Genomic DNA, 13967 nt, shown 5'->3' with positions numbered 1-13967 from the left:
GTCTGTTCGGGGACATCCGATAAAACTGGAACGATACAGAGAAGATTAGCAAGGTTCCTGCGCAAGGATGATACGCACAAATTGAGAAATAGTCCAAATTTAAGTTCAAAAAAAAAAAAAAACAGTAAAATAAACTTTTTAATTATGTAAACTTTAGAAGATAACATATTGAAATTGATGGGTCATGGGTATTTAAATCTGAAACCACATAACATAACAACCCACACTCTTCTCTACCAACTCCAGTCTCAATCGTTCTATCAAAACTTGAGAAGGCTTTTAAAAAGAACTAATTGCTGTCTTTAAAATGATCAAGTCTGACTATTCAATCTGATTAATAACAACAATAAAGAGCTACAGAAGAAAAGAAGCATTAAACCTTTAAATAGCTTTCTCAAAAGGCAATAGGGTACAACACACCGATAAACTTAAATTACTTATTTAAGAAACAAAGAAAAGTGATACGCTAGTACAAGATCTGGTAAATATGTGTCAAAATAGTAGAAAGATCTGAAGTAAATATCACCAAGAGAAAGGGCTAGCTCCTTGCAAGAACACTTCATTTTCCACATCTTTTACCCTCTGGCAAACCTGATTGCATATCTTTATCGCCATCGCCTGCCACACAAATTCATCATCTCGATGTTATAACGATCCCATTTTGCAAGTTTCTCAAGCATTCTGATTCCAGTATCCAATATAAGTTTCAAGCTAAAAAACTATCTCACCTTGTCTGCAAGTGGGTCAAATGCTGCATAGAGTTCAAAATCTGGTGTGACCCAACATAGAAGAGCTGAAATCATTACACAAAAGTAAAAAACTTTTTGTTAGTTCGCAGCAAGAGTTTTCGTATTTTTGTTGAAATTCATACTTACTGTAATTCTCATCTCGTCTATATTGAGTTTTATGGGGTCCCAATCCCTTTTCATGCATTGAAGCATAGAGTTTCTGGTATGCTCGATATAGACTGCGACATAACCACATCAGTAACTTCTCCATTCCAAATATTTTACAATTTGGTTAGCGTAATAATCCCATGTGAAATTCATGACTTTACCTTTTCTGTTGTCTGTGGCTAGTTACTGGAGGTGAGAACTCGGATGAAACGTACTGATCTAAATATATACTGCGGTACATGAAATGCCAAAGTCCAAAGGGACCTCCTGTTCCCACGGATGCATCTGTATCTTGTCTTTGGTTACAAGTAGAAGACTGTTTCTGTCGAAGAAGACGGTCTATTGGCAAATCCTCAACCCTCAGTCCACCTTCCGCGATTGATCTTTTAACCGTGCTTAGAATATTTGACTTAAGAAGAACATCCTCAATGCGAATCCTAACACATACAAGTTTGTGGACATCAATACAGTCACAAATATATTCAAGTATGAAAGCTATTTGTATGTACCTGCAATCTTTGAGATGATGGAAGGCCTCTGAACGTGTGGTAAGCAAAATTACATATGTATCATCCTACATCACAGATGTGTTAAGTTAATATATCACTACTGTTCGATGAGTTTGAAAAGCTCTTTACAAATTACAAGTCTTAAAATGTGACTCACGTCGAAGAAGTGCACATAGGCATGCAAAAAGGCATGAGGGTTGTATCTTGGTAGGCAGATTGGCGAGAAAGATTCTGATGTCCTGCTACCAGAGAAGTAGTGAGATGAAATGACACAAACAAATGTTTGGTTCACTGTGTGGTAATACACGGACAGAACATTTAGCACTTGCCTGAATGATTCTGATGACATGACGAAGTTTGAGAGTAGAAGCAAGTCATCGGGATGAAGAGAAGCTTTCTGTGCACCAGCAAGACTGATAACCTGCAAGTTAACACACAGTCATCAACTATGATGGCCTTTCCAGGCTGAAATATTTTGCTCGTTTGGACAAGGGCTTCTACCTTGTGTCTGCACATTAGTAGTGCGAACAATACACCAGACGCGCAAACATCTTGCAATATTGTCCCTGTAGCTTGCCTTAACGCATACGGAAGGGGAAGACAAGTGTATGCATGAAGAAACGTAGCTGGATTCCTAAGATTGGGAAAACCATATCAAAGGTTGTTAGAAATTTTTCTACCTAAACCTTAGTGGCAGACCGACAAGAGAAAAGATGTAATGTGTAGAACAACAGTTTTATAGATTTGGAAAGGACAATAAACAGACTTCAACATTCTAATAACCCTTAAAGGTTTGTATACTAAACGTAGTATATACTTTGATAATAATGTGAAAGGAGTTTGACTTATAATAACTCAGAGACAAACCAGCTAAACGAATGGACAAGAGATGAGAAGACAGCATCTGTCCCATTAAGCAAGGGCGCCATGTCGAAATTTGCATTCTTCTCAAAACATCTGTCTATTGAATTTGTTAAAATGAGTATCATCTGCATCAGTAACATTACATTTTTTATTATTTAAACACGAGAAAGTTTTAAAAGAAAGGAAACAGAGCAGCAATCAGATGTTACCTGACCATATAGAAGATCCAGCTGCCCCCTTAAGTATTCATATGTTTCATCTGTACAGCTGATGCAGACCAGGTATATTGGCCCCTTCACCAGAAAGACAACCTGAATTTGACCATTCACATGACTTACTCTCAATAATAATAATAATAACGTAATTGAACAAAACATTTTGTTCAAAACAAACCATATATGTTGAAAGGAATTGAATGAGCATTCCACTCATTCGAACTAGAACGGAAAACAAAAATTCAAAGGAAAAAAAAAATCCTTTATTTATATATTCCCATTCAACTTATTTATATAGTCCCATTCAACTATATACACCAATGGATCTGATGAGTAAGCTAATATAAACACTACCACCTACCTATCAAAATTGATTGCAAGGAATTTTGGAATACCTGGTGTTTTCCTGCCTTGACTAAATTGACACGGTCGCCACTGAAGAAACAATAATAGGTTAGGCATGAAACCACAAGGAAAAAAAAAATATAACCGTAGAAGGGAAACAAATAACAATAATTGTACCCATTCTCAACAAAAGAAATAATAGCTTGAAGAGTAGCTGAAAAACCAGCAAGCTTATGTTCATCTCCATATCTGAAAGATATACAAAAAAAGAAAGTTCAAGAAGAGTAACGCATTTAAAAAAGAAGAAGAAAGAACTGAAGCAAAAACCTGGAATAAATGGGTTTGCCGGAGTGACTCAAAATGAAGAAATGTTTCTTCCTCTTTCTCCATGACATAGAACCATCGTCCTGCGTTTTTATATTAAAGCTTTCTTCTCAGAGTTCCATTCCATCCAAACATTTTCCACAGTGTTACTTAATACTAATTCAAGCTTTACGATCACAATATCTCCATGAATACTAAAGAAAACGATCAAACACTGAGCAAATGCTTGGACTGCTAAACCCTAGAGTGAACGGAGCTACTACATCAATTCAAACTCACCTCGTCGACGTGGCGTTTTCCAGGCAACCACGCGGCTTCATGCTGCTCACCATCCGCATTGGCTTCCCGAATCTCACCACCCTCGCTTGCATTGTCAGCTTTGAAAGTAGAGGCACCTCCGCCGCTGCTCCCTCTCTCCCCATCGTAACCGCTGCTCGTCGGGCTCGGAGGCTCCTCCCCCGCCTCCATTTCAACCGGATGCTCCGCCGCCTCTCCTCCGCTAACTCCCGCCAAACCTGAACCGTTGGCCGGTACAACCTCCTCCTCCTCCTCCTCCTCTTCCTCATCATCGCCGGTAAAATCGGTGTGGCTTCCGTCAGAGACTTCGCTTGGCTGAGACAAATTCAGCGACTCCAATAGACTTTGAACACGATCCGAGCTCGTATCGGGATCGGTGCTAGGGTTCGGATCGGCGAAATCGGTGCCGGAAGAAGAAGGAGAAGAGCTCGAATCTGAAGTCGCCATTGCGGTGGAATCCTTTCAGGGAAGAGAGAGCGAGGGGAGATTAAAACGGTCTCCTCCAACTGCAATATGATTCACGTTTCACCAACTGATCCAGATTTTACTCGGATATATTCGACCCGCTTAGTGACCCGCTGGGCTTTAGGATACATTCAAAGAGCGTGTGCCTACTTTCTGGTTCATAATGAAAACTGAAAACCGTTTTTTTTTTTTTTTTTAATTTAATACCAAATAGTCGAATACAACATTTACTCTTCTCTAACTCTATTACAAATAATGATCGACTATCTCGTTTAGTTTAGTTAATATAATATTTTGGCTTGTTTGAACTTTGAATCAAATACTCTTTTTATTCAGTACTAGAAAAATATAATACTTATGCTTGGTTACTTGCCAAAAATAATTACTTAATTTATTTATAAATTATTTCATTACTTACAAGTATTTGAAGCAAATATTGTAAAGCAAAATATATGCAACATGTTATAATAATATTTATAATTTATTACATTTGGAAATAGAAATAAAACCAAAATTTTATACTCGCAGATGAGAGATACATATATAAAAAGAAAAGAGCAAAAGCGATTTCTTTTGTTATTGTAGAATGTGGTGTTTTACAAATGATCTAATTGATCGTTTATATAGAAGTGAAAAGTAGTGCATAGTAACACTGAACTCAACACAATATATGTTGGTGCATTTTTGTTTGATGGTTTTCTTTTTCACGTTTTACAACACTTCCTCTTTGAGATTAGTTCCATTATTATCATATTTGTTGTCTCCTTACAAAATTTTCAAGGAAAAATCAGTGGAAAAACCGTACTAAAACAAAAAGAGTACAAATGTGTAAGCTCTCCCTCGATCGAATAATCTTATAGGTCTTGTAAGTGGTGTATTCTTATATTATGGACATGCTTCTTGAAAATCGAGTTTGGAAGTGGTTTTCACATGATCATATACATCTTACTTCAATCTCTTTATTCTTCTCGAGCTCGGGGATATATGAGAATAACTTTGGAGGAATGTGTTTGTTTATATCACTTTTGATATATCTTTCTTTCATTTGTGCAACACATGTAGTGTTGTCTTCATACAAGACAATTGGCTATGTGTTTTCATGTAATCCACTACTTGATTGTATGTGTTAGCTCATTGATCTTAACCGCACACAGTTTCTACTTTCTTCATGGAGTGCAATGATTCTGCACGATTTGAAGAAATTTCCATAAACGTATACTTTTGAGAGCATAAATATATAGTGGTGCCTCCAATCGTGATAACGTATTCCATCTGTGATCGAGCTTTATGTAGATATGATAAATAGCTTGCATCTGTAAAACAACCCATTTGAAAGTTTGTATTTTAAGGTAAAACAATATTAAATCAATAGTTCCTTGAAACTACCGAAATAGCATATTTAATTCATTCCAACGTCTAAGTGTTGGGGAGGAACTGAAGCTTGCCAACACAATGATGGCGAATGATATATCATGTCGAATTGCACTTAAATATGAAAATTCATGACCAAGTATCTCTTTATTTTTCTCAGGAAATGAATCATTTTCAACATTAAGTGATCTAACGACCATCAGAGTGCTGAGTAGAGTTGAGCTGCAGTGTATATTAGGTGCATTATATTTATCTAAATAAACAATATGACGTTCACCAAGGTATAACAATAATATGGTGTTGATGTAAAGGTACTTGTATAATCTTCAATTAATTCGAATAAATAAAGTTTTAATGTTAAATATAACTGCCTAATATTATACTTTAATTAAGAGTCTATATATATATATATATATATAAAATAGACTTTTACTTCTTCTCATGACAAGTGGCAGTGGGCTTTTGCGACACGTGTCCCCTTTTGTTTTTATTTTTACATTTTAAGTCATTATTCTTTTAGAGTACTACAATTTGGTCCAACACTTTCTAATTATACATTTTTTTTCTTGAATTGGTCTCAAATTTTTTAAATCGTGATTCTAACCCCTAATGCATACAAATGACTCTTAAATACAATTCAAAGCACTAAAATGATCAAAAATATTAGGTGTCACATACAATTTCCCATCATTCTCTATCTTTAGATTAGAAGCTATAATAATTCCATAGATTTAGATCATCATCTATTTTTCTAAGGAAAAAAGGTGTAGAAATTATCTAAATAGTTGTATTTCTATTTTTTTATCTGATTAATGTCTTCAAATTGAATTTGTCATCATGGAATCCATTATAAATGTAAAATCCAATAGCTCTATATGTAGAGAAAATATATTGAAAAAAAAAATTTGGTGAAGAAAAATGTTCTCTTCTTTTTCATTGCAAATAGCAAACAAAAACCAAAGTCTCAACGCACAGTAAAAATATTGGTCAAGTTAGAGCGTCCAAATGACAACATCTTTATATATAAAGTAGACTTTTACCTTTTCTCATGACAAGTGACAGTGGACTTTTGCGACACGTGTCTCTTTTTGTTTTTTATTTTTACATTTTAAATCATTCTTCTTTTAGAGTACTACAATTTGGTCCAACACTTTCTAACCAAAGTCTCAACACACAGTAAAAATATTGGTCAAGTTAGAGCGTCCAAATGACAACATATAGAACAACAGCGATGCAGTCCGAATAGTAACAAAAACATATAAATATGTAGGTATGTAGAGATTTTGTTATTATAACTGTGGTGCGGTACAGTTTGTAAATATTCGGAATAATTATTTTTGTTGGTTTCGGTATTTGTGATTTGGAAACTAATAAAATGGGATATCAAATCACGAAGTACATAAAAGCATTTATTTTTGTAAATGTCTATTTTTCTCTTTCAGTTTTCACCACTAAATTAAACATGATCTACTTTGATAGATATGACTAGTCGGAGAATTTTATTTAGGGGAATTAGGCAACATGCACATAACAAACTATAAAATTAACTATATAACCATAGTAATATTTAGACTATGATATTTATGTATTATTTTCTAGATTACCCTTTCTCACTTTCACCTCTTCTTTTTATATAACTTTATAAGTTTAAATATTACTTATGTGAACTTTTTAAATACCTATAAAAAACATAGATTTTTTTTGTATATGAAATGTTTTGGATTTTGTAAAACTAACATATATTTATAAATTGAATATGTACAGTTATAATAAGATTTTTTCTATTCTATTAACGAAACATATAATAGAATTGTAATTATACAATATATATTTGTGCAATCTCTCCCTCTATCTATCTTCCCTATCACCATCTTTGTCTCCCTTCATCTTTACCTTTCTCTATGTATCTCTTTTTCTCTTTCTCCCATTCTCTCTCTTATTTTTTTCTTCCGTAATATGTAATGTTCAAATAATGTATTGTTGTATTCTATACTATTTACAAAATATAAAATAAAATTATAAGTATACACACTCACTCTCTCTCTCTCTCTCTCTCTCTCTCTCTCTCTCTCTCTCTCTCTCTCTCTCTCTCTCTCTCTCTCTCTCTCTCTCTCTCTCTCTCTCTCTCTCTCTCCCCACCCCTCCCCATCCCCCTCCCCCTCTCTCTTGCTCTCATACTTCTACATACTATACTATGTGGCCATCAAATATAAAATAGGAAATTGTTTTATTTTGTACTATATCAATCAAATATGCTTTTTTCATATGATACATATACACTTAAGCATATTTCTTACATACAAATATGTTATTTTATTTATAAAATGTTTTTACTCCACTAAACGCTACAAATAAATAATATTAAGAAATTAAATTCTTCTCTATAGTTGTATGTCCGTTTGAAATGATCTATTCTATATCGTTATTCTAAATGGAATGGTATATGATTGTTGGGTGTGGCATACAAACGCTCACGCACTGCAAACGACTTCAATGTCCATTTATGTGGCAAAGAGACACATTTCTCAAACCATGGCTATATTGTTAATTCTTTTCCTACTATGGTTATACCACAAATTCTCCCTTTTAGTTATCTAATCATTCTCACACTAACCATCATCATATGAAATTTGATAATCAATTTTCTTGGTTTTCAGAATTCAAGATGAATAAAAAATAAGTAAAATAATATAAATATATTTTAAATATTTAATTATTCATAACTAAAAATAACATAAACTTTCATTATTTTATTAATTTTACTATTTTCTATTATTTCATTTAAAATTATTTATTTAATTTAATGTTAAAAATAATAAATCAAACTAAGAAAAGGAAACTAGAGCACAACACAAAATTAAACCTAAAACCTCCACAATTACTGAGGAAAACAAAATGTCATAGTAACAATAACTAAATAAAGGTTTGAAGCTGAAATGAGATAAAAAATGAAGACTAACTTCTTCACATTACCATAGAGTATCTTGACAGGAACAAACAAAGGTCAGAAAATGTATAAAGATAAAATCTGAGACAAGGCAATCCATCGAACACAAAGGAAGTGCGATCAAGCACCAACGCAAAGAACCAAAAAAGCGGATCAGAGGAAGAATAATAACCGAAAGGTCAAAGTCACCACGAAGCTAGAGGACACATTCTTAATGCACCAGAAGCACAACCACAAGTTAAGAGGTGAGAACCACCTCACAAACTAAAGAAGCACAAACAAGGCGTCCATGCCAGCGAAGAATCATAAAGCTCTGGATAGAAGTGACCAAAGCTCCAAGAAACTAACTCCGCACACTTATACCAAGTGGAGCAGGAGAAGAAGAGAAACAACCTGAGGGATGAAGAATGTAAGCCAATCACCAAGAAACCAGAGCCCAAGCCTGAGACCAGAAACAACCTTCCAGACCCACATAGCATTCACGGAGGAAAACATTATCTAAACCTGGAGTAGCAAACATAGCGAAAGGGAGAGCCACCAGAGAAGCGAGCAGAGATGAAAACTGTAATGAGATGAGAGAATATATATGGAAGGGGAAACAAAATGAAATCAGCAAACTGTGGAGCCGTCCTCAAGCTATGAAAGAGAGCTAGAATTCAGATCACCAAAAACCAGATCTTGAAAACCAGGGCGAGCATGAACTACTGACGACAAGCCAACGACGAGGAAAACAACATCAAAGACTACAAACTCTGACCTAACCCAAGGATATATTCCATAAAATCAACCAAAATCTAAAGAAGAAGAGGAGCAGACAATATAGACCGGAACATCCTACAACATCGTGAGAAAAAATCACACAACTAAGAACTCATAAACCCGATCTGCAATAAATATCAGATAATCTCACAGGAGAAGAATGTGAGGAAGAACAAGAGCACACATGTGAGTCTTTTTCCAGTGATGGTGAGAAGCACCACATACCAGAAATGTAAACAAAATAAATAGATGGTGACGACTCATTGTCAAAATATGTAGAGAGAGCAAAAAACATCTTAAAATAATAATATCCAAAAATGTTTAAAAGTAAAATACAATTTTGACGCTGAGAACCAACAAATTCCTAAATAAAACGTTATCGAATTTCAATATACTTTACATTAGAGGCTCACTTCATCATTAATAAGTACTACTATACACACAACGTCATATTATTAAAAAAACACATAATTTATTAACGTACACAATATAAACACCAAAATAATACTCTTACCAAATAAACACGACCATATAATATATCATCCAAAAAATTGTACTTAACAACAATGAAACAATATTCTGCGCGAAGTGCGGATACCCCTCTAGTATATATACTAGAGCCTTTCCCGGGCTACGCCCGGGTTGTTTTACAAATTTAATTTAAGGTTTTGGCACTTTTATTTGAATGTATATATAATGTTATCGATTATAGAAATAAAAATCCTCAGAAAAATATAAAATATTTAAACTATTCATGTCAAACAAAATTAAGATACTTAGAATTCAAAATTTCTTACTATGATCTAGTTATTCTTTTATTTTTGATTTATGTTCTGTTAAATTGACAACTAATTTAAAATTTGGAATAATTGAGTTTTCATTTTTCTACTAATAATAAGTTTTTACTTATTCTAACAAAACTTATACTCTTTTGCATTGGTACTATGGTTTTCATTATATAATTCGAGTATCTATATCGATTCATTTTTATCTCCCCTTAGAAAGTGGTGGAATTAGGAACAATTGAAATCATAGTGATTGAAGATACAATTGTCATGAGAATGAGTCGTGAGAATCATGTCTTATTTTCTTTGCCATGCAAGAAAGAAATTTAGAACATAATATCCTAGATCATATTAATATTTTGCAACATCTATTTTGTATGTTCCTCTCCAATATCCATTTCACTGTTTTTTTATTGAAAGAATATAGTATCTGTAGAAAGAAAAATAATTAGTGATTTTAAAAACTCGACATTTTACTAACCTTGATCACGTAGATTATTAATGTGTCGGACAAAGAAAATTATTTGTTTAGGTTGTAGAAAAACAACAGCCATAAAAAGAAGAGTATGTAGTCATAGATCCTCCATTTTCACGTATTGTAGTAGAGACCTTGACAAATTAGTCTGCCAGATACACACTATAAGTACGAACTATATATTAATCGAAAGTAGCATCATCCTGAGGTTCTTCAACAACATACCACAATAGTTTCTACACTCGAGATTTATCCCACAATAGTTGCAACGATTTTATTTTCTTTATACTTGTTAATCATCTATTTGAATGACATGTGTCATTTTAATATCCTATAGTTTTTTAAATACTCATAACTAAGAAATTTTGCTCATTCTCTTTCTTAATTTCATTTCTTTTTCTTTTTCTTTAAATGCTTAAAATTCCTTCTAATACTTATCATTGGAGGTGCTCTTAGCACCTTTTAGTTCCCGATCTGAATACTTCCAATGCCAAGAAAAGTTGTCATAAAAATCCTATTTTAGCACGTTTTCCAGTCCTAAGCAAGGTGGATTCATCACGTTCACATACATAAAAAATGCTTCTGAGACAATATCTTTAAAGGAAATTGGGATCTACTACTTGATTTGCAACTTTATGAGGAAATGCTAAGGTTTTGTCATCTCCATGATTCATACACATAACTCTAATCTATGTTATATGAACCCAATCTTGATATTAGAGAAAATGACATTATCAAAAACGTTAAAACAAAATAAATCACAGTAAGATTAAACAATTACCAATCTGGTATTCAATAGTGATGCCAAAAATCTTTGCAAAAGGCCAATAAAAATGGATCTATCTATAAGAATCATCGTTAATAGGTTTGTGAGAGTTAAAGTATTACAATATTTGATAGAGTAACCATTTGTGGAGTTGCCTTTTCTACATGTACATGTGCAGTGGGTTTTTAGAGAATAAAGGGAACCAGAAAAGATCCTAAACTATTATTTGTATGGAACTCTTAACTGAAGCAAAATAATGACTTTCTGGCACTCCTTGCTCTTCTGATACCTTTCTTTAGTTCTTTCTTTACTCAGTTGGCATAGTGTCTGAACTTCCAGCAGAAGAAGACCACCTTTAAGTACATTTACCCATACAAAGTGATATCAATATTGCATAAAATTAATAAATTTTACATTGAAAAACAAAAACAACATGTAGGGTCCGAATGGCAACATGCGGGACAACTGCGGAATAACTACGATGCGGTTTATATAATAACGAAAATATATGTAGTGCGGGTGCAGTACGGGTACAAACATTCAAAGCCGTAATTTAAAACATATTTTTTTTAAAAAAACGTCATCTATCAAAAAACGGAAAAAGTATAAATATATGATATTCTTTGATTATTTAGTCGTAACTTTTTTACAAAATACTTTTCCGTTTAAACTTTGTAAAAAATTTATGACTAAATAATCAAAGAATATCATATAGCAAAACAAAGACCATGCCGAAGACTTACTATAATCCACGCGGTACACGTTAAATCGCTCTTGCGCATTTCGGATTTCGGGTAACACAGCTTTGTAGGATAAGTCGCATACCGGAGAAGAACCGATATGGTTTATACCAAACAATTGGGTTTGTATGCATTGTGCACCGAACTTAGGAAATCCCTTGAAGACTTAAAGAGGCAAAGCCTTCATAGTTTAGGTTTTACAACTACCTGAGAGACAAACATACACCAACGATGGTTAGCATTGAGGATATGCAATTATAGAAAATGGGTCAATGCATAGTTAAAGCAGAGTATTATTCTGATATATGTGGTGTTGATTATCAAGGAATCATAAAATTTTCAAATAGATTGAGAAGGCTATATTCATGAATGATTATCAAGAAAACATATGTCAAACACTTTAGACGTTAGGATCCAAGGACTTGCTATTAGCTTGTCATATTTTCCGGAAAGGGACCTTGTGTATCTATGCTTTCTTTGGAGACTATTTACCTGTCTGCCTATATGCCAAGCAAGTGGCATTAATGCGCTGAAAATTTAGGGGATCCACTGCCTCACGATAAACCTACAAAATTTGGTATAATAACTTTAGAAATAAGAATCACAACAGTAACTGATTATTTGTAAAGTAAGACTTACTCCAGATAAGTGTTGATCATGTCTTTCATATATCAGCCACCTCACCATTTGATACTTCCTCATTTAGCACAGCATCAAACACAGGTTCATGCTTTTCAACATAGGCTAGTCAACTCAACCTTCAATAAATTTAGTTATAGATCAGTCTTAGTTTTTTGCTACAGAGATGTCTCAGACAATTGAGGATGCTCGAACCCAAAACATGAGAGACTGAGCTTAAGTTTGGTTTCATGAACTGTTAAGCAATTGGAATTTGTGTCAACAACGTCTTCCTCGTTTTTTGCTGAGTACTTTTTTTAAAAGTTACTTAGGCATCTGTTCTGAAAAAACCAGGGAGCATCATGTTGAAGAAGCGATTAGTACTCAGTACTCACAATGCAAAAAGGCATGTAAATTTCTCAGTTCAAAGTTTAAAACCAAGTGATGCCTGATAGAGAGAGAGAAGTGAATGAAGAAAACGTACAACAACTTTGATCTTTGCGACATCATTCATCCTTTCATTCTCAGCCGCCAGGTTTTCAGTCATGGTAACATTGTAGGAATACGGATCAAGCACAAATCTTAGCTAAGTCTAATCATGATGACATAATAAGGAATCGAAAGTTGAAAAAAAAAAAAACTCAACTCTTTGTTTGATTCCTTCAAGACCCAAATCTTCATAGCTTAAGAGAGACACTGATTTTACTTTGGCGGAGATCGGTTTCAGCTGTAGTCAATAGAATACTTGGAAAACGCTGAAAGTGGTTGGTCCGATCGTTAAGAGGTTGAAGACGGCGACGAAGACGAAAATCTAAGAGATCAGAAGTAGTAATTATGGCATAATTAAAACAGGGAAGCTTAAGAGATACGAATGGGAGGCGAAGAGATGAAGCTCTGAAAAGTGGAGGCGAAGAGATTGAGTTCTGGAAGAGAAGATAACATGAAATTTGGGCCAAATAATTCACTTCACGGATAAAAAAAAAACAGCTCAACACTACCCAAATCCGGTGTGATGTGGCAAAAACCAAGTTTCTCATTGGCTGATTTTTTATGCTGACGTGGATAGGTTTAATGGAGCTTATATTACTTTTTTATTACTTGTTTGATATATTAATATAAAGAAGAGAATTATCTCTTTAGAGGCTGCCATGTCGGAAAATAGGAAAATGAGAGAATGACACGTGGCAATTCATTAACATATTCATTACTTTCTTTAGATTCCAAACGGGCTTCGTGGTTGTTATCTTATTATTGTAAATATGTATTGTCAAGCCTAATAAAGAGATAAAGGTCCATTCACGATAGTCATTTTTGAGAATTAGGGGTTTCAGCTTCTTCGACATTCTGTCGGTACGTAAACCAACAATGGAGAATCAGCATTCTGAGATTGAAGAATCATTGTGACTAGAATCTGTATGGTGTGTCGTTTGCATCGAATCGTCTTCAGTTGGTCCCCTTCGAGACGTTACGGGATCTCTTGATTCATGGTCTTTAAGAAACATTTTAACTCAATCGACGTAAATCAAGCACGGCAATTCATTCAATGATACTTATCACAGTTCTAGGTGGTGGATTTTCATCTATAAAAAAA

General features: G+C 34.0%; 1 protein-coding gene, 1 long non-coding RNA gene and 1 other non-coding gene across 4 annotated transcripts; 1 reads left to right on the top strand and 2 right to left on the bottom strand.

The window, feature by feature from the left end:
- LOC125586507 lies at nt 1-103 on the top strand. Its single transcript, XR_007323037.1, has one exon. It is a non-coding gene; the product is annotated as a U6 spliceosomal RNA (small nuclear RNA).
- A 265-nt stretch (nt 104-368) lies between these two features.
- Nucleotides 369-4000, bottom strand: LOC111212796 (vacuolar fusion protein MON1 homolog). Of its 2 annotated transcripts, XM_022714395.2 has the most exons (14): nt 3433-3992; nt 3157-3236; nt 3007-3078; nt 2880-2919; nt 2479-2580; nt 2273-2394; nt 1907-2039; nt 1735-1826; nt 1563-1644; nt 1406-1470; nt 1058-1333; nt 876-967; nt 729-793; nt 369-618 (listed from the first exon to the last, which is right to left on the bottom strand). In XM_022714395.2, the coding sequence occupies exons 1-14, from the start codon at nt 3895-3897 to the stop codon at nt 523-525; spliced, it is 1782 nt and encodes a 593-aa protein (XP_022570116.1). In that variant the 5' UTR covers nt 3898-3992; the 3' UTR covers nt 369-522. The 2 variants fall into 2 exon arrangements, with proteins under 2 accessions (XP_022570116.1, XP_048610478.1); XM_048754521.1 differs by having other exon boundaries at nt 2880-3078; nt 3433-4000.
- Nucleotides 4001-11080: 7080 nt separating this feature from the next.
- On the bottom strand, nt 11081-13967 carry LOC106391993. The gene is made up of 6 exons (XR_002663105.2): nt 12861-13967; nt 12593-12717; nt 12398-12516; nt 12251-12323; nt 11762-11965; nt 11081-11371 (listed from the first exon to the last, which is right to left on the bottom strand). It is a non-coding gene; the product is annotated as an uncharacterized LOC106391993 (long non-coding RNA).

Source organism: Brassica napus, chromosome C4, assembly GCF_020379485.1.
Source record: "Brassica napus cultivar Da-Ae chromosome C4, Da-Ae, whole genome shotgun sequence".
In the NCBI taxonomy this organism is placed as follows: Eukaryota; Viridiplantae; Streptophyta; class Magnoliopsida; order Brassicales; family Brassicaceae; genus Brassica; species Brassica napus.
Note: the sequence above shows the minus strand (reverse complement) of the source record. Positions and strands in the feature narration are given on the sequence as shown.

Excerpts from the sequence above, each read along its gene's own strand:
- LOC111212796 (XM_048754521.1), bottom strand. The coding sequence starts at position 3,897 with ATGGCGACTTCAGATTCGAGCTCTTCTCCTTCTTCTTCCGGCACCGAT. Across the intron at positions 2,040-2,272 it reads CTTGTCCATTCGTTTAGCTG|GAATCCAGCTACGTTTCTTC; the intron begins GTTTGTCTCTGA and ends TCCCAATCTTAG. Across the intron at positions 1,645-1,734 it reads ATGTCATCAGAATCATTCAG|GACATCAGAATCTTTCTCGC; the intron begins GCAAGTGCTAAA and ends CTCTGGTAGCAG.